Source organism: Pygocentrus nattereri, chromosome 10 (genome assembly GCF_015220715.1).
Source record: "Pygocentrus nattereri isolate fPygNat1 chromosome 10, fPygNat1.pri, whole genome shotgun sequence".
NCBI lineage: Eukaryota > Metazoa > Chordata > Actinopteri > Characiformes > Serrasalmidae > Pygocentrus > Pygocentrus nattereri.
The window spans coordinates 37,777,719-37,799,066 of NC_051220.1; the positions used below are offsets into that span (position 1 = coordinate 37,777,719).

At 38.9% G+C, this 21,348-nt stretch overlaps 1 protein-coding gene across 3 annotated transcripts in view; it reads right to left on the bottom strand.

Moving 5' to 3' along the window:
- Positions 1-21,348, bottom strand: part of adck1 (aarF domain containing kinase 1) — a 232,113-nt gene that overhangs the window by 98,818 nt on the left and 111,947 nt on the right. For all 3 annotated transcript variants that reach the window (XM_037542298.1, XM_037542299.1, XM_037542300.1), the window contains exon 5: positions 158-316. In XM_037542298.1, coding sequence (XP_037398195.1) covers positions 158-316 — 159 coding nt within the window. The remainder of the gene's footprint in view (positions 1-157; positions 317-21,348) is intronic.

The window sequence follows — 21,348 nt, forward strand, 5'->3', positions numbered from 1 at the left end:
TAAAACCAAAGGGTGAGTGATGGGTTTGTTATTTAAACACTAATGGGGGTATTAGATTGGCTCTGATCAGGCTATATGTGACCATGCGACAGTGACAGAGTGTGTGAATTAGCCTGCAGTAACTAGCCGCAAGCTGTGCCATTTACTTTATGCTCACCTCCATCACAACAATGTCCTTGGAACTTTGAGCCTGGACCTTTGGATGCTGTACTTTGACAGCCACTGTCCTGCCGTCGGGCAGAACCGCCTTGTGGACCTGTGCTAAAGACGCTGCCCCTTGGGGCTTCTCCTCAAAGCTGATGAACAGCTGCTCCAGCTGTTGAGAAGAAAGAATCAGAATCACTAAAAAGATGAAGAAAGAATTTCTCTTGGTAGACAAAACACATAATACACAAAACGATGTATTATATGCAGCTGCAATTAACTGTGGACAGTTCTTTATATATATATATATATATATATATATATATATATATATATATATATATATATATAAAGTCGTAAAGGCAGATTATCAGCCTGTTTCATTCATGAAGACAAAGAAAAATGATTATGCATAAAATAAATATGAATTACAGATGTTTTTGGAACACCAAACTTCACAAATACTATAAATAACATACGGAATAATGTAAAAGATGTAGGATATGAGACCTTTTAATCCTGACCAGCTGCCCTGTATTGTGCCTCACAGAAACAATGAATTCAAAACAGGCCGTTTTTGCTGCCGAGTTTCCATGAATATGGACTGTATACCCTGGAACTTGCAACATTTATATTCTACATTAAACTCTTTAGTTAAAAAAATGTAAGGAATATAAAAATGTCTATAATATGGACCTCTGGATATATAACACACATTACAGCATGTGCATTAATGTGTATATGTGCACCTCATCAGGTGTGACAGCCACAGATAAGTTGAGAGTCACACGGGTGACATCTGTTTACATTTATCATGAGATACGAAGAAAAAGAGCCAAAGGAATCATGCCGCTAGAGTTATCACACCACCTGTTATGTGCCAGAGAGCCCACTGTGTGTAAATAAATGCAATAAAATGATACGGGTCTCAGCTTGAAGCCTTTGCCAAGCGATAGGCTTCAGGAACCATTTAGAGTAATTCAGTGCTGCTAGGTTTGTTAATTAAACTGTGGTCTTCTTCCTTCACTACTACAATACATACAAAACAGGGGTGGATCTTATGTTCTTTTGGCTCTCATTTCCAAAAACAAACACACACACTGAGGCAAAAAGCAGCCTGTCAACATCTGGGTTAAATACAACCTGTCTGTAAACTCTGAAACAGGTCGCTAAATCAAGCTGCTGTATATTGTTTTATAACTGACACTGCAGTTTGTAAGAAAATCTTATTTCTCAGAAACGGTAACTTTGTAAAAAGTTGAAATGTATCTAGTGATACTTCTTTTAAGAAGTAGCATTACGAAGTCATTATTAAAAATATAAAATCCAAACAAACAAAAACAACAGAAAAAAACAACATGCTAAAATATGGTGCCTTGAGATGCCCAGTAAAGCCTGACGTGTCAGATCTGACACTTCAGCGGAGTTTTTCAAACCATACTATTACTTATTAACGTTATGCAAAGACTCAAAAAGATGATCTGTCTCGATGTTTAGACCTCAAAATCAACACTATACTATTGAAACAGTAGATAATTCACTGAGATCTATAGAAGACAGACCCTTCACTAAGTTTTAACTGAGTTTGCTTTGAATACTCTTCAACGTGCTTGCATCAACAGATTCATTCAATCGGCGAAGGGGTCCGACACAACTGACATTACAGAACGTTCTCCCGCGTGTTGCATGATATGAGTGATTTAAATCTTTTATCTTGCCATGGAAGAGACTCAGAAGACCAGGGCTTGCAGAAACGATGATTTATTCAAAGAAAGAGCGCTCCGTCCAATTCTGCTTCAAACCCAGTCTAAACGGAAGCACAGACACACAGCTTTTATACAGGGTGATTCAAAAAGATTCATCTGCACCATATTTTTACAACTGTGAGGCGCCTAGGAACCAATCACATACCAATCGAAAGAGGGGGTCATAGAGTTTCTGACTGTCAGCCGAAGACGGCTCCCTTTGTTCTGCGAGGAGATGCGACCCCTGAGCAGAAAGCGTTCTGCATTCTCCACGTCAATAATAGTGAATCCGTCATAACTGTGCAGCACGATTTTTGTCAGCAGTGAACCTCCAACAGCTCAGAGTGTTTGTCGTGGTTCAACAACACTGGATGATCTCCGAAATCGCACTGAAAGACCCGTGAGTGCAGTGACACCCGACATGCTCATGATGAATTTGACTATGGCGTTAATGTTGTCCACAAAATTATACAAACGTTATGCTCATTTGAACCATTTACAATTTACTGCTTTGTTCTGTAATGATTTACAAGCGAAACAAATCATTTTGAAATCACATTAATCTTGAATCACCCTGTACCTTGCCACTGTCTGCCCCCTTAGGATCCTTGGAATCCATCGTAAAACTGAAGTCAGAGCCTAAGATCCTGTCATGAAAGGACAGAGTTGGCCATCTGTTGTTATGGTTCAAACTATGAGAACAGAATATAAGTGACTTCTCAAAACATCCCTTCAGCAATAATACTGCTTAACAATTAATCAACAGCTTAAAGGTAAAAGAACAGTAAATAAAAAATAAAGAAACTAAAGCAATTCCCGACATTCCACATTTCCACAAGAGAGGTCTCCAGCAATGTTTACCATTAGTTACCCACCCTTTGCCCACCACGGTCTAATTTCTCCTGCCAGTTTCAAAATGAACTGAAAATATGTTTGCACCTCTCACAATAACAAACAGCATTGTGTTTTTCCCAGTTGCTTCGGAAAAGCATTTCTCACTACCAGTCAGCAGATGTTACGCTTCATAACTAACGTTAAACTTTGGCTTAGCTTGGGAATGTTAAACCTCTAGAGGGTTTGCGCAAGGTCAACCCACCAAAATCTCACAAAATCTTGTGGGTAACATTATCTAAATTCATTCAAAGATTACATAGTGCAGCTTTAACCAATATACATTAGTTAAGGGGTGCAAAATCAAAATTGGTCAAGACTGAATGATTTTTGTCCTAATAATCAATCAGAGAATTGTCAATTTATGCTGCAATTTCATGATGTAGTGAAAGGCAGGTAAGGCAGTACACTAATGCTACATGTAAATGCTGCTGCTACCAAAATCTAGCATTAATTATACACGACTCATTGTGCCAAAGTGCCAGTCACCTCTTACTTTTGATGTAGCATTTTATGTGATTCATGCTGTTTATTAAGGTACATGATTTTTCATTTAAGAAAAGAAAATACCAGTTTGGCCCATAAAATATCAAGTAATGTTATTTATTTTGTGACTGGCTGAAAGAAATGACTGGAAACATGCTAGTGTGTTGTGTGTTTATGCCAAACAGTATGAAAAAAGGATAATTAAAACCGTCCACTAGCCAATTTGGCTGTAAAGAAATTGGAATTGGCCATAAAACATATGATCACTGCACCTCTCATGGCAATGTAATTACATTTTATTATTAATTATAATTTTATATGGAGCATTTCTATTTGTCCATTTATCATGACTTGTTTGGAGCCATAGAAAAAAAGAATATAATGACAAAATTTCTCCCTTTGCATGCAAATCTCTCTCATTGGACTGTCAATGTCCACCTAGGGCCAGATCACAGGCTGGGCAGTTCAGCTTTAGCAGTAATAATTTAGAAAAGAAAAAAAAAAAACTGGCAACAATTCCATCCTGGTGAATGAACAGTAACAAAGCAGGGAGCCGTGCATGGGCGTTATGAAGAAAACCCAGCTTCATTATGCCAATGCTGAAAATACTGCACCCACACAACAGGAGCTGATGATATAACGGCAAAAGGAAGTGACACATCTCCCACCCACAAGAGGGGCAACCCAGAAACAAATCTAGTGAGCTGTATTACCTCCAAACTTCAGCATTTACCATTTACTATAATGTTCTTCTGTCCACTGTCACAGCTACAACATGGACTGAATCAAGGCAAGAAACAAACAGACAAGAAAAAATTCTCTCCACCTAGTTATTTACAAAATGACTCACTTGGCTAGGCACCAAACACAGCCCACCTTTAAATGAGTGTGAAAAATACTTAATGAAGGTCAAGTGACTCCATTTACTCTACTCCCTTTTTCCCCACTGAGTAAACACAGATCTGGGAAAGCACAAACAAATAAACAACTAGGGGAAAAAAACACGTTACGTGTGCTCAAATTTTAAACAGTGACAGCAGATTAGACATTTGACTAAATCTGGGGAATGTTTGTCATGATGTGCATCGCTGCTGTTATATAAACAAATTAAGTAATTAAAACTTGACCTGGAATGCTTTACGAAGCCTCTATTCCCTGCACTTCTTCAGCTGAGCATTTTAAAGCCTACCACAGCTCTGACTGCAGAAAGTTTGTCCCTCTTATCAATCATAGAGTGGGGCTTCACTGCTTGACTGGGCATGTCTAATGCAGCCTGTGAAGCCCTAGGCCATCTATCTGACCAGACAAGGCGGCCCTGCGGGAACTGGAGGAATCCAGCCCTTGAGCTCTTTTCCAGCGGCCAGGAAACAAAGCCCAGTGTCAATGTCAGTGTGGGTTCAACTATGCAGCAACTATGGTGCTCTTATGGAATAATGACCGAAGCCAAAATAAGGGAGACTATGTCAATGTTAGGATCAAAGACGTGATTACATTAATGTACAGTAAAAGCCAAAAGTACTCCAAGGACAGTTTTCCATATTTTCCATGTTCCATGTAAGAATATGAAAAAAACAAATGTGGAAAAATCCTACCTAAAGGTGCTTGGACCCCATATGCAGTGAGCAAAAAGTGTTTAAAAAATCCAAACTATGCACTTTTTCAGGTTCTTCAAAGCAGACTTTCTTTGCCTTGAAGCAGCGTTACACACTCTGTTCTCTCCAGAAGTCTCACTGGGCCTCTCTTAACAAGGGACAACCATGAGAAATTTCGGGCCAAATGAGGATGGGAATGTAGTCCCATTAGAGTGGGTTCTAGGGGGCATACCCTTGTTAGTGGTGGGTTGCACTGCATCCTACTGCCAAAGTTTCAATAGTTGTCCCAAGCCCTGTATTATTGTTATGAGAGCTCTGAAGCAGCTTCATAAGGAGCTATCTGTGCTGAGCACTCAGCGAGGAAGGACGTTTAGAAAGAAATGAAATGAACACAACAAAATATATTTTTTATATTTTACTTTAGAGATAAATTCATATGTCAGCATAACTTTGGGCTTTACTATTTACACTTCCAGTTAAAAGTTAAGAGGTTCACTGCTAACTGAAAATACATTTGTTCATAACTTTAAAGTCATTTTGATCATTTTGATTTTGACTTTTGGTTTATTAAATACAAATGAAATTTGTTTCTAAAACAAATATTAATACTGAAGTTAATATTTATATACCAAATTATTCCCCATACAAAACACAAATGAAAAATAAATTTGACAAATTATGGAGAAATTAAAGATTTCTGAGAAAATGCTCAAGTGAGCAAACCTGTGACAGTAAAGGTAACATTTCTATATAGACAGATGCTTTATGTTTATACTTATAACAAATTTCAAGCAATTAAGCATGGGCTTCAGGACCACCATAACCAAAATGTCCTTTTGTATATGCTGGCATACAGATACATGCATAAACACTTCAGTTTTATTGTTTGCTCTTAAGGGCTTCTTCGCTGCAGAAGCTAAAGGAACAAACACACTACATCTGGCCACACATCGGTAGACACACTATATTGCCAAAAGTATTCACTCATCTGCCTTCACACGCATATGAACTTGAGTGACTTCCCATTCTTAATCTGTACGGTTTAATATGATGTCAGCCCACCCTTTGCAGCTATAACAGCTTCAACTCTTCTAGGAAGGCTTTCCACAAGGTTTTGGAGTGTGTTTATGGGAATTTTTGATCATTCTTCCAGAGTCCAGACACTGTGAGGTCAGACACTGATGTTGGACGAGAAGGCCTGGCTCACAGTCTCTGCTCTAATTCATCCCAAAGTTGTTCTATCGGGTTGAGGTCAGGAATCTGTGCAGGCCAGTCAAGTTCTTCCACACTAAACTCGCTCATCCATGTCTTTATGGACCTTGTTTTGTACACTGGTGTGCAGTCATGTTGGAACAGGAAGGAGCCCTCCCCAAACTGTTCCCACAAAGTTGGGAGCATGAAATTGTTCAAACAATTCAACTCCTGAAAAACAACCCCACACCATAATCCCCCCGCCACCAAACTTTACACTTGGCACAATGCAGTCAGACAAGTACTGTTTCTCCTGGCACCCGCCAAACCCAGACTCGCCCATCGGATTTCCAGACGGAGAAGCGTAATTCATCACTCCAGAGAACATGTCTCCACTGCTCTAGAGTCCAGTTGTGGCACTTGGTGATGTAAGGCTTGGATGCAGCTGCTCAGCCATGGAAACCCATTCCATGAAGCTCTCTATGCTGTTCTTGAGCTAATCTGAAGGCCACATGAAGTTTGGAGGTCTGTAGTGCTTGACTCTGCAGAAAGTTGGCGACCCGTGTGCACTATATTGGCAATATAGTGTATCAGTTTCAACAGTAGTTCAGACTTAGGTAAAAGACTTTCAGTCTGCTGCTCAGAGGAACAGGGGGAAGCAGCAGTGTGTTCTGTCTGTGACCTTGAGCAACAGAATAGAGGAATGCAACTTTTCTAGAGCACATCTGATGAGTAATTTATAAGATTTTATCTGCGTCTCGGTTGGGCCTCCGCCATGATTGTGAGCTGAGCAGCATTTGACCACCCAGTGGTGGTCATAACTTCTATTATATTAGCCTTGCAGCTTGCCTTAAACCACGCGCATGCGCACTACAATAGGTATACTAGAGAGAGTGTGAGCGTGCAGAGATGCATTTAGGTGTATGCACATGGTGGACAGCTCTAGGTTGTAGCCTGTACGTTCTACCTACTGCTGCTATTCTGGATTGTGATGAGTGGAGTGTGGGTGCTCCCCAGCCCAATAAATGGTCTCCAGTACACCGCATCTGCTGACTCCTGCATGTTCCCTTTGGAGGACTGGGCCAGTACCGGTCCACCCAGTAGCATCTCTCTCCCCGGGAGCGTTTGCCCCACCAGCTACCATCACACAGCTTCAGTGAAACTTCGATTTGTGGCCGAAAAACAAAAAACACAAACTGTACGACCCCAATTCCAATGAAGTTGGGACGTTGTGTAAAACATAAAAACAAAATATGATGATTTGCAAATCCTTCTTAACCTATATTCAACCCAAATATATTTAAACCCAAAGATACTTTCTCTAGATAGACAAAGCACTTCTTGTAAGTCGCTCTGGATAAGAGCGTCTGCTAAATGCTGTAAATGTAAATGTATATTCAATTGAATACACTACAAAGACAAGATATTTAACATTCAAACAGATTAACTTTATTGTTTTTTGCAAATATTGAATTTGATGCCTGCAACACGTTCCAAAGAAGTTGGGACAGGGGCGTCTTTACCACTGTGTTACATCACCTTTCCTTTTAACAACACTCAATGAGCGTTTGGGAACTGAGGACACTGATTGTTGAAGCTTTGTAGGTGGAATTCTTTCCCATTCTTGCTTGATGTACAACTTCAGTTGATCAACAGTCCGGGGTCTCCGTTGTCGTATTTTGCGCTTCGTAATGCGCCACACATTTTCAATGGGAGACAGGTCTGGACTGCAGGCAGGCCAGTCTAGTACCTGCACTCTTTTACTACGAACCCACGCTGTTGTAACACGTGCAGAATGTTGCTTGGCGTCGTCTTGCTGAAGGATAAGCAGGATGTCCCTGAAAAAGACGTTGCTTGGATGGCAGCAGATGTTGCTCCAAAACCTGTATGTACCCTTCAGCATTAATGGGGCCTTCACAGATGTGCAAGTTACCCCTGCCATGGGCACTAACACACCCCCACAACATCAGAGATGCTGGCTTTTGAACTTTGTGCTGATAACAGTCCGGACAGTCCTTTTCCTCTTTGGCCCAGAGGACACGACGTCCATGATTTCCAAAAACAATTTGAAATGTGGACTCGTCAGACCACAGGACACTTTTCCACTCTGCGTCAGTCCATCTCAGATGAGCTCGGGCCCAGAGAAGCCGGCGGCGTTTCTGGGTGTTGTTGATATATGGCTTTCACTTTGCATGGCAGAGTTTTAACTTGCACTTGTAGATGGAGCGACGAACTGAGTTCACTGACAGTGGTTTTCTGAAGTGTTCCTGAGCCCATGTGGGAATATCCGTTACAGAATGATGCCAGTTTTTAATGCAGTGCTGCCTGAGGGATCGAAGGTCACGGGCATTCAGTGTTGGTTTTCTGCCTTGCTGCTTACTTGCAGAGATTTCTCCAGATTCTCTGAATCTTTTGATGATATTATGGACTGTATATGATGAAACCCCTAAATTCCTTGCAATTGCACATTGAGAAATGTTGCTCTTAAGCTGTTGGACTATTTACTCACACATTTGTTCACAAAGTGGTGAACCTCGCCCCATCCTTGCTTGTGAATGTGACTGAGCCTTTCAGGGATGCTCCCTTTATACCCAATCATGACACTCACCTGTGGAATGTTCCAAACAGGTGTTTTTTGAGCATTCCTCAACTTTCCCAGTCTTTTGTTGCCCCTGTACCAACTTCTTTGGAACGTGCTGCAGGCATCAAATTCAAAATGAGTGAATATTTGCAAAAAAAAAAAAAGTTTTAAAGTTTGAACATTAAATATCTTGTCTTTGTAGTGTATTCAACTGAATATAGGTTGAAAAGGATTTGCAGATCATAGTATTCTGTTTTTTTTTATGTTTTACACAATGTTCCAACTTCAATGGAATTGGGGTTGTAGGTCAAACACACACACACCCACACAAGTATGTATGTATATGTGTATGAAATTCATTGCCTTGGATTGTCAGATTTGTTAGGCACTTTCTGTATGCATTACACTAATTTTACTGTAATAAAGTTTCTGAAAACTATGTTATTCTTTGTTAGCTCAGTTCTGTCCTACTGATAGCAAATTATAAAAGTGCATTTTCATGATTAACATGTATTTTTATTGTATTTTTATGTTTAGTGTATGTATTCAAATGCATAAATAAAACGCTGAATCAAAAAACAATATCAGTTTTTGATTTTGGCCTGAAATTTTTCATTTTGGTACATCACTAATGATTAGTGCCTACAGGTCGATATACAAAACATTTATTCTACTTGAATGCACAGCTCTTATGCTGCTGAAAGACAATTCGGTGTTAGTTTACTGAAATGACTGATGTTAATTGCAAGAGGCCATCAATTTTGTCCAATTTCAACTGCAAATTTAACTGGATGTTCAAAGGAACACCCTCGTAACACTCATGTGAAGCCAACTGCAGAGTAGGAATGCATTCATGTCCATCTTTGCACTATGTAACTGCACCATAAATATCCATTTACATACCTCCAAAGTATTTATATGAGCACTTTTAACTGTGAGTACAGTAAAAAAAAAAAAAAAAAAAAAAAAAAAAAAACAGCACTAGCGTTCACATATGTACACAACTGGGACAAAGTCTGTGTTTCTCCAGTGAGTCAATTACATTCCAAGATGAAGAACAAGTCTTGTGGAGAAGCTCACAGATCACAGTGGGGGGGTCTCTGGACCCCAGCTGCTAAGTGATGGGCTCCGGCTTTACAGGTGACTACAAGCTGTGTGTGTTTAACACCATCATGAATCAGCCGCTTCACAAGAGCTTGCGTGGGTGCTAAAACTGCCCAGATGCTGCAGAATAACACTAGCACACCCACTCTGCCCCTCAGCAGTGGCGCAGTGTTAGCTGAGGAAGCAGACGGGATCAGCAGGCAGACAGCCTCTGACCTGTTGGCTTGATGCTGCCGGTGGCACCTGTCCGCTCTCATAGGTGACACGGCCCCGAGGGGACAGACGCACGCTCTGATGCGCAGGGACATGCTGTCTGATCAAACAACCTGCAGCTGGGAGGAACCCTACAGCACACGGTGGGCCAGGAGCTCGCACACCACCAACACGCTTCTGATCACATGCACAACTGATACAGCGCACCAGTTATGTAACTACTTCAATAAAAGCCCAATTACAAAGCACCTGTGTTGACTCATTTACACATAGCTCAAAACTGTGCTCTCTTCATAAATATAAGGTTTGCCTTCTTAGTTCTGCTTTGCAGCTATGAGGCTAATGTAGATAAAAAAGCAACTGAAGCTCATGCCTGGCAGGTTAGCACCATGTAAACTGTTTGCCTAAACCGTCACACATTTGCCTTGAACTCCACTAAGTTGTTACGTAATCACAAACAGACTTGCTTATGCTTATTAAAATAAACACTGACAAACGACTTGAACCCTGCTGCGTAATATTGACATAATCACACCATAAACGTCATGGAAGATGTCATATGCTGTGATGAGTTGTCATGACATATGATATGCTCTGTAATACAATGTGTAATATAGCTATTATCATTAACTGCCATGATAACTGGCATTGTAATGGAAGCCAAAATATTTTTAAAAGGTAAATACATTTTTGAAATTATGTATGCATGTGTGGGTGTATATACACACATATATATATATATATATATATATATATATATATATATATATATATATATATATATATATATATATACACACACACACACACATATGTACACACACACATATACACACATATATAAATAAGTCTTCTGTTAAGTGTTAATATCGTTATTCGGAAAACAGCAAAAAAAAATACAAAACAATAATACAAATGGGTGCCATAGCAAAAAGCTACAGCTACAATGTGTAATTAAATGCCTTGGATGACCAGCTGTTCTCTGTTGTTGAGGACACTGTATTTATTAGGCACATTCTGTAAATACGAAACTAATTTTATAGTGAAAGTTTATTTTATGTCAAGTTTTATTCACTGTAAGCTCAGTTTTGTCCAACTCACAGTAGATTTTATTAACAATAAAAGTGTATTTTCTTTCTTTCCTTGTATTTGCATTTGTAATACATTTATTCAAAGGCAGAAATAAAATGTTGGTTTTCGATTTCAATTTCACTACTGATCAGTGCCGATACCTCAAGATAGCTTCAAGGTAGCCACTTCCACTGTTTTTAGCAATGCAGTGTACTTTTTGCCCATTTTAATAGATATCATTGTCATACAGTGTCAGAATCCACATGAGCAAGCCTTTTTGAGAATATTAAAGCACTCAACACAGTTTAAAGCAAGTGTGATGATTCAGGCATGTAGCTTGCAAGATGCTATCTGGGGTATAAGCTACCATTACATGGTACTAAACAGCTCCAGTACAAAACTAAAAAAGAAAGTTAATACCAAACATGTCTTTGCTGGTAGATTGGCACAGAGATGAGGAGAAAAACTGTCCTATTAAAATGAAGCTCAAATTAGGCCATAGCAATAAAAGATAGCTGTAGAACAGCAGTAGCTTATAGACTTATAGCTCATATGTCGCCTCATGGAGTCTCCATTCTGAACATGTAATATACCCCCCCTACTCCCATGGGACTGGGGTAATGGAAGCAATTAGACATCAAGAAGGTTAAGGAGAAATCTCTGGAGAGCTGTCGTCGTGAGGGAAGCCACTTCTGTGTCATTTGCAATATGTTCATCCCACACAGAGACCAAGGCAATCGTGACCTGCAGCCACTATTAGATCCAGTATATTTGTAGCAATAATGACTAACGCATCCGTGTCTCTCTGTAGCAGCCGTCCCCCCAGAAACAGCTCAGGTCAGGTCAGACCTGTACGAAAACAGTGTCAGGCTTTTATTCTCCCCGTCTACAATCTTGATGCCTTGTCCTCCCTTCTTTTGTCATTTTGTTTGGCTGGAGCGTCTGCACAGATGACCCTGTCTGTCCTCTCTAAAATGATCTGATAATCTGAGTTATGGCTGTGGGTTTTTTCCCCTCTCTGCCTTATCTAAAGCCACACATGACTGGAGCAGCGATCCGCCGGAGTCTGCGATGGTCTGATAACACAGCCTGACCTCTGACCCCCTGCAGCACAGACCCAGCCACTGGTCGACCCAAGCAGCGACTCTAATCTCAGTCAGCTGGGATTGTAGCAGTGGCCAGAGTTGATCAGAGCTTAGAGCAGCAGAAAAATGATACGGGGCTGAACATACAGAGACAGGCAGATTCACATCAGCATTGACTGACTAAGAGGGGCCTAATTAACGTCTACCTCTCCTAAATGTACAAAACACACTGCGCTCTACCATGTGGCTGTAAAAAAGCTGCATAACACTTTACTAGATTTTTATATAAAATAGAGAAGGAGGTTATAAACTCTTGCTATTATAGTTGCCAGTGGGCTTCCAGTGAGTACTGGTTGCTTAAAGTCTAGTGAAATGATTCTTAACATTTTAATTTTCCGATGTTTTTACAGAAAAAGGCCAACAGCTGAAGTTCTGGCTGACTTTTATCATCCTTTTTTATTTTTTTAACACAGTGCTTACATTAGCATATTAACTGTGCTTTATATTCACCAAAGTTGCAAAATAAATAATATTGTTTGCTCTTTATTTGGCAAAACAGTCTTTTAAATTAACTAAAAAAATAATTTTCCTACTTAAATGACATGAATCAACTAAAGTGCTCCACTGAAAGTTAGAGGCAGCTGGCTATTTAGGACAATGAGTCATGCATAATTACGTATAGGTATGGCAACAACATTCAAATGCAGTGCAACTGCACTTACTCGGCTCACGTTATAAAGTTCTAGCACAAGTTAGCCACAATAAAAGTAATAAACTGGCCAATTGCCAATCACATTTGACTTGGTCAATTCTGATTGTGCTTCTGTAGTTTACATTAAGATCGGAGACAGAAGATGACAAAATGGTTCAGATTTTGTCATGTTTTTGTTTGTTCCATAGCTAAAATTAAGCCACTGCCAGCGACAACAGCAAATACATTTTTCAACTTTTGCCAATATGTCACAGCACTGGGATAACCTAGATAATGGATGGGGGGACATGAATGCATCTCTCCCCATTAGAAGCCCAGTTTGTGAAGTGAACCAACTGTAAACTGTGTGGTTGGTTAATGTAGTGGGTAACACCTTTGCCTTCTACGCTGTAGACTGGGGTTCAATCCCCACCTGGGCAAACACCCTACACTATACCAATAAGAGTCCCTGGGCAAGACTCCTAACACCACCTTCGCCTGCCTGTATAAAACTATAAAATTGTAAGTTGCTCTGGATAAAAGCGTCTGCCAAATGCCGTAAATGGGGAGGTAACAGAAAAAAATGACGGTTATTAGGACCAATCACAGGCAGGACAAGGTTTCAGATCAAATGACGCAATGATTAGAACCAGTCACAGTCAGGGAAAGGTCTCAGATTGAATGCTGCAATGATTAGGACCAATCACAGTCAGGGGAGGGTCTCAGATTGAATGCTGCAATGATTAGAACCAGTCACAGTCAGGGAAAGATCTCAGATTGAATGCTGCAATGATTAGGACCAATCACAGTCAGGGGAGGGTCTCAGATTGAATGCTGCAATGATTAGAACCAGTCACAGTCAGGGAAAGATCTCAGATCGAATGCTGCAATGATTAGAACCAGTCACAGTCAGGGAAAGATCTCAGCTTGAATGCTGCAATGATTAGGACCAATCACAGTCAGGGGAGGGTCTCAGATTGAATGCTGCAACGATTAGAACCAATCACAGTCAGGGAAAGGTTTCAGATTGAATGCTGCAACGATTAGAACCAATCACAGTCAGGGAAAGGTTTCAGATTGAATGCTGCAACGATTAGAACCAATCACAGTCAGGGGGAGATCTCGGATCAATTGTTGCAATGATTAGAACCAATCATAGTCAAGGGAGGGTCTTAGATCAAATGCTGCAATGATTAGAACCAATCACAGACAGGGGGAGGTCTCGGATCAAGTGCTGCAATGATTAGAACCAATCATAGTCAAGGGAGGGTCTTAGATCGAATGCTGCAATCATTAGAACCAATCACAGTCAGGGGGAGGTCTCAGAGTAAATGACACCAAATGATGCAATTGTTCCAAAAGCAGTGATGCATTGGTTAATCAATGGACAGGATGAAGATGCATAATTTGTTGATTACTTGCATGTGCGACCAAACATGCTTGGAAATGTAATTTAATCCACCTCGGCTTCTTACCAAGGAAAATTACTGCCACAGTGGTTCAGGGGGTATTTTTAGCTTGATGGTGTCATGTTATGAATTGCTACCAGAGCACGTGAATGAAGGAAAAATGCAGCAATGCCTCACATCATGCAAACAGTAAATTATGTTGATGATACTTGTTTATGATTGAGGAAACATGTGACTGCCACACTATTCACTTCAGCATCACAGTAAACCTGGCAGCATGTTTTAAGAATCTGGCCCAGTAACTCTAGTATACATCCATTGGTTTACACACTCTTGCCATCTTACTGAGTATTACTGAGGCTTTTCTTTTGGTTTTCTAAAGATCATGTACTCCTCCTGTGTCTACTTGCCTGCCCTGGCCAGAAGTATTGGAACTGCCTCGAAACTACTTCATTTTTATATAGATGTATAAATGTAACGATAATATAACAACAATTGTGATTTAGTGCAGCTGCCAAGCCTTTGAAGCACACATATGCATTTTTTCACAATAATAAACCTGGTCAATAAATCGGTCTTTAAATGATGGCACTTTGAAGCTGTGTGCCACTTTCACACTGGTAAAAAGGGGCAATATCAGCTCATCTTGATCTAAAACAGACCACTCAGGTCAGGATACATCACTCTAAGCAGTCATCTAATAATCTGCTTTTTCACATCTTCTGCACAACTGTATGCTTTTTCCCAGGACATAAAAAAACAACAACAACAAAACACATTTATTTTTCCTATCTGCATTATTATAGTTCTCAATTCAACCTACAGCAACAATGAAAAGCCTGCTGTGCAACAGTTAAACACAAAGAAAACCAGTCTGGAGACACATTTTCCTGACAATGTAACCACAATACTAAATTATTCAGAAGCAACATTAAAGCATAAAACATTAAAACATAGTTCAGAGCACAGAGCATTCACAAGGCATGTAGAACCTACTACTGTAATAACTGCCCAACAATGTAACAACCTTCAAAATGTAATGGAAATTTGTATTTAACTTTGTCAAAATTGAATAAAACTCAACTGAATAAAATAAAATAAAACCCAAGTAATAACACCCAATATTTATTACATTTTCAGGTTGACAACATATAGTGACTTATTACATTACTGGAAATGTTTAATACAAGTTGATCATTTTTGCTCAAATTTGCTTTCAAAATTAATGAGGTAATATGTTAAGAGTGGCTACCAAAGATCTCCTACAGTGCTTTTGTGCTGAACAGAGGAATCTCAACCCAAACTGGAACAAGGGAATAATCGCTGAGACAAAGTCTTAGATGAGTCACACTTCTTGTGAAACTGGTTCTGCTTCCAACTGTAATTTGCCTTGTCTGGACAAAGTAGTAAAGTCTTATGAAAATCAGAAGGAAGAAATTACATTTATACAGAAAAATAGTAAATCAGTCAAATTTGACCAGAACATAATCTCTAGGGCTAGCAGTGGTACATTCTGGTGTCAATAATGTAATAAGGTATTATATATGGTTAACCAGAAAATGTAATAAGTCGCAATAATGTATAAATATATTACATTATCAGTAAAAATCTGATTACATTATCGGTAAAAATCTGATTATACTATCGGTAAACATTTGATTACATTATCTGAAAAAATTGGGTTATACTATCAGTAAAAATCTGATTACATTATCGGTAAAAATCTTATTACACTATCGGTAAACATTTAATTACATTATCTGAAAAAAATCGGATTACATTATCAGTAAAAATCTGATTACATTATCAGTAAAAATCTGATTACACTATCTGAAAACATTTGATTACATTATCTGAAAAAAATCGGATTATACTATCAGTAAAAATCTGATTACATTATCAGTAAAAATCTGATTACACTATCTGAAAACATTTGATTACATTATCTGAAAAAAATCGGATTATACTATCAGTAAAAATCTGATTACATTATCTGTAAAAATCTGATTACACTATCTGTAAAAATCTGATTACATTATCTGTAAAAATCTGATTACACTATCTGTAAAAATCTGATTATATTATCGGTAAAAATCTGACTGCATTATCAGTAAAGATCTGATTACATTGTCAGGAAAGACTTTGTATTACAATGTTTGCCAAATTCATGCAGTACTGGTTTTTATTATGTTTTTGACTGAGTTAAGTAGAAAATCTTATTACTTTTCTAGCCATTATTACCTTATTGGCTTCTACAAGGCATAATATCGACTGTTATTTCATTTGGTGCACTTTCAGAGGCACAGATTTTATTTACTGCCAGCAGCGTTTCCTTAAATCTCCTTGCATAAACACTGCGGGCCCTCTGTAAAAAAGCCAGCTGTGCTCTGTATGGACAATTCTCATTAACATTTTTATAGTAAAGTGAGTTTTCAATTATACTTTGCATGTCAGCTCTTTTTTTCTCCATCAGGGATATTTATTTTAGTCTCCCTCTGTGAGAGATTTGGTGACTTTATCTTAATTACAGAAATACAAAAATGCACCACCACCAAGCAGCGACATGTTTCTCTTCAGACGTAAATGATTTTTTAATCAAAGTGAAATGCATTTTAAATTAACAGCACACAAATACACCCATATATATATATATATATATATATATATATATATATATATATATATATATATATATATATCTTTCTTTTTTTTCTTTTTTTTCTTTATTTATAATACAATGTGGAAAATAGGGCTTGTGGGGACAAAAAACAGAAGCAAATCAGGGAGCAGAAAAAAAAAAAAAAAACCTCTGACAGCTCCTTGTCACGCTGTTGTCGTACTGTATGAAATCATTATGTCATGCATAGCTCAAATGTATACGCTTCTTCTCCATAGATGGGAACTGAAGGTCAAACATATCTAGACACTGCTTTCATCTGTTAACCAGAGCTGAACTATGTGCACAAAATATTATATTGTGGTTGTAATGCTATGCATTATGATTTAAAACACAGTACTGTGCAAAAGTCAGAAACCACTCTTTCATTTATTTTAGTCCAAAAGGCAACTGAGTGTCGATTTTTCCGCAAAAGGAAAACAGGCAGAAAATATACATTAATATATAATATCACAATATAATATATACATAATATATAATATCTAAATATAATATCATAATTGTCAGTATTTAGTGTGTCCAGTGTTTGCCTTTACTACAACTTCCCTTCTTTTCAGGGAGACCTTTTTCAACACCTCCAGTAGTTCAGTCTAAGAAAATGTTCTTAATGAAGGGAGGCTCGGCGACTCCGGGCATCACAGTGCGCCACTCACTCATTTCACCATAAACGGATTAAAATTAAAGACATACTGAGGTTACAGAAAGCCACATGAGATCACATGTGGCTTAATATTTGCACAGAGAAAGACAGCGATGCTAATGAAAGCTGACCTCAGCTAATGTTACGAGTCTCAGCTCCGAAATCGTGAAGAGGTAGTGAGCGGATGCCGAGCTTGCTGAGTGATGCTGAACGAGCTTTATTTCATTCAGTTAATACGAGTAGAGTGTAAAAATGAGCTTGAACCTAGCATTTATCGTCTCTCCCTGTTGGCATTCTATAGCAGCGCTTTGTGATGCAGCCGACTGAGCCATAAAATCTCACTCCACATCTCAGGTGTTTCCTTTTCTCTGTGAGGTTCTTCTTGCTACACATCTTTTCAGACCCACAGCACTGAAAGCGTCGTCTTCTCACAGTGGAGGGATGGACAGAAACACCTGTAGATGTTTTCAGGTCTGAAGCAGCTTGATTTTCTCCTCTCTCTTAAAGGTGAGCTTTAAGTGCTGCTTATCTGATGGGGGCAGTTTTGGTGTCTACCAGGCACCAGAGATTAACCAGTGGCAGAGAAGATCAGGCCGAGACGACAATCCATGTCCTGGAAACCGGCTGCTAATGATCAACGTAAACGGCTTACTTTGACAAAAACATCACACGGTGGACAACAGTAAAAGGTGAGATTGGTATAATAATAATTTGTGAAAACTTGACAAAGATTTGTTGTTTATTTGTGTCTGTGATATTAATCAAACTATGTATTGGATGGAAGGCCCATAGAAAGTATGGGTCAGCAGACACAGACCCTCTGGAGGGCTAGAGGACTTAATAAGGGCAAAGCTTTGCCTGAGAACCACAAAGAAAAGTCTTATGTCTATCTGCCTTAACCCCAACCCCCCCACAAAAAAAAAAAACCCTTCCATTGCTTGGAAGAAAAAAAAGACGACAAAAGCACTTTATGATTCGCCTCACCATCCACAAGCACTTTGGTGAAATTATAGGGAAAGCAACAAAGGCAAGAAAGCATACTCCCATGCTGTGCCCCATCGGAGGCCAGGCTGTTGGAGATGCTCATGTCATTTTCTGCAGTGAAATCACAGGATGCAGGGAGAGACCAAGCCCAGCTGGACCTCCCCAGGGATCTGGGGGTCCGACATGTGGGTCAGTGTCCCTGCCCTGCCATGAGGGGCTCACACAATACCCACCATTTCAGACCATTGATATCACGCAGCGTGGCCAACACAAGCACACAGCCAATCACACCATCTTAGCACCATGTCAGAAACACAGGCTCATTATAAAACCAGGACAAGCTTTATGCTTATATATTTATATAAACACATGTATGCATGCATATACAGTTGTATCCAAAAGTCTGGGCACCCCTACATTAAATCATATGTTTTGTTGATTTATAAAATGAAAGAGAACATTCGTTATAAGGAAACCACTTAAATATGGCACTTCTCTCATAAATTTAGAGCACAATTTCTACTTATTTGCCTTTTCTATTTATTTGAGTGAAAATATTGAGATAAAACACATTAAATGTGCCATAACCTTTGTTCATGCCACTTATTTTCATATTTTTTTAAATCACCAAAAGGTCATTTGGCCAGGGGCGCCCAAACTTTTGCATGCAACTGTACAAATTTTATTTAAAATGTATTTTACTCAGGAATGTCATCAAGATGATAACTCAAATCTGGCCACTTTTCCACACCAGTAAATCAATTATTATTAGTAATTCTGCTTTCTGTAAAATCTTACACATTGGCCAGCAGCAAATCAGATATTCCACTGTTTTCAAAGGAGCACTACTGGAAAATTTGGGATTCCTTTAGGACTAAATCTTTTAGTGTGCTAAAAAAAGGTCAAATATGAATGGGAACGCATGTCAATTATTTATTAAAAATAAGAATGTCTGGGGTGCCAGCAGTTGTGATATGTTTAAAAATGTTTATTTAAATTATTATATCATTACTGTCCCAAAAAAATCAATTTTTGGTGATTTTCATTTTTCTACGTCTTTTGAACAAATCAGTTTTCCTTTACCTTGTGTAACAATTTCATGATGACCAACAGAAACGCCCAAAAAATCAAATAATTGATTGATGATCAATAGAATAATTGAATGATTGTTACTTGTCCTTCTTTGGATAGCAACTATATGGATTTACTTTTCTTTGAATAATTCTGCCTACTTGAAATTAGAGATTTCTGTCATATATTCAGTGAAAGAGCAAGGTGATGAACATTCAGAACGTTCAGAACCTTGTTAATTCTTGTTTTTACCAAGAATACAGATAATTTCATAAATTCATTTACAGTGCAATGTTAGTGTAGTTACAGGCAACTGCGCCATCAGAATAGTATGCATTATGATGACAGACAGCTAAAGACATATTTGAAGTGGAGCTGGACAGCGAAATGAGCCTTTGCTTTGCCTGTGGGAATGTCATTCACGAGACCATGAAAAAGGACCCTTCATTAAAAAGAGCAGAAGCCAGGGAACGAATCAGCAGTGGTCATGACAATAGGCTGAATCATTGACATCTGTTGTTAGGGCATTCTTAACATGGAGAAGGGAATCCTAGGAGAGCCAGGAATTTCAACGTATGAATAACAGTCCTTCAATTGGACCTAAAAAAAATGTGGTCCAAACCTGAACATGGAAAATATTCTGCAATGCCACACTCGTGTCATCACCTCTTCCTGCCCTCTGGAAGGTGCTACAGGTGTTTCAGTGCTTACACCGGCAGACCACAATGTCACTTTATGTAAATTAGGCCATTTTACGCAATGTCACTCTAGTATATTACCACACTGCAGCCTAATGACTGCACTGTCATTACTGTACATTTATACACTACTGTCTACTGACTGCCCTGTCACTACTGTACATTTATATACTAGTCTACTAACTGCACTGTCATTACTGTACATTTATACACTACTGTCTACTGACTGCCCTGTCACTACTGTACATTTATACACTAGTCTACTAACTGCACTGTCATTACTGTACATTTATACACTACAGTCTACTGACTGCCCTGTCACTACTGTACATTTATATACTAGTCTACTAACTGCACTGTCATTACTGTACATTTATACACTACTGTCTACTGACTGCCCTGTCACTACTGTACATTTATACACTAGTCTACTAACTGCACTGTCATTACTGTACATTTATACACTACTGTCTACTGACTGCCCTGTCACTACTGTACATTTATACACTAGTCTACTAACTGCACTGTCATTACTGTACATTTATACACTACTGTCTACTGACTGCCCTGTCACTACTGTACATTTATACACTAGTCTACTAACTGCACTGTCATTACTGTACATTTATACACTACTGTCTACTGACTGCCCTGTCACTACTGTACATTTATACACTAGTCTACTAACTGCACTGTCATTACTGTACATTTATACACTACTGTCTACTGACTGCCCTGTCACTACTGTACATTTATACACTAGTCTACTAACTGCACTGTCATTACTGTACATTTATACACTACAGTCTACTGACTGCCCTGTCACTACTGTACATTTATATACTAGTCTACTAACTGCACTGTCATTACTGTACATTTATACACTACTGTCTACTGACTGCCCTGTCACTACTGTACATTTATACACTAGTCTACTAACTGCACTGTCATTACTGTACATTTATACACTACTGTCTACTGACTGCCCTGTCACTACTGTACATTTATACACTAGTCTACTAACTGCACTGTCATTACTGTACATTTATACACTACTGTCTACTGACTGCCCTGT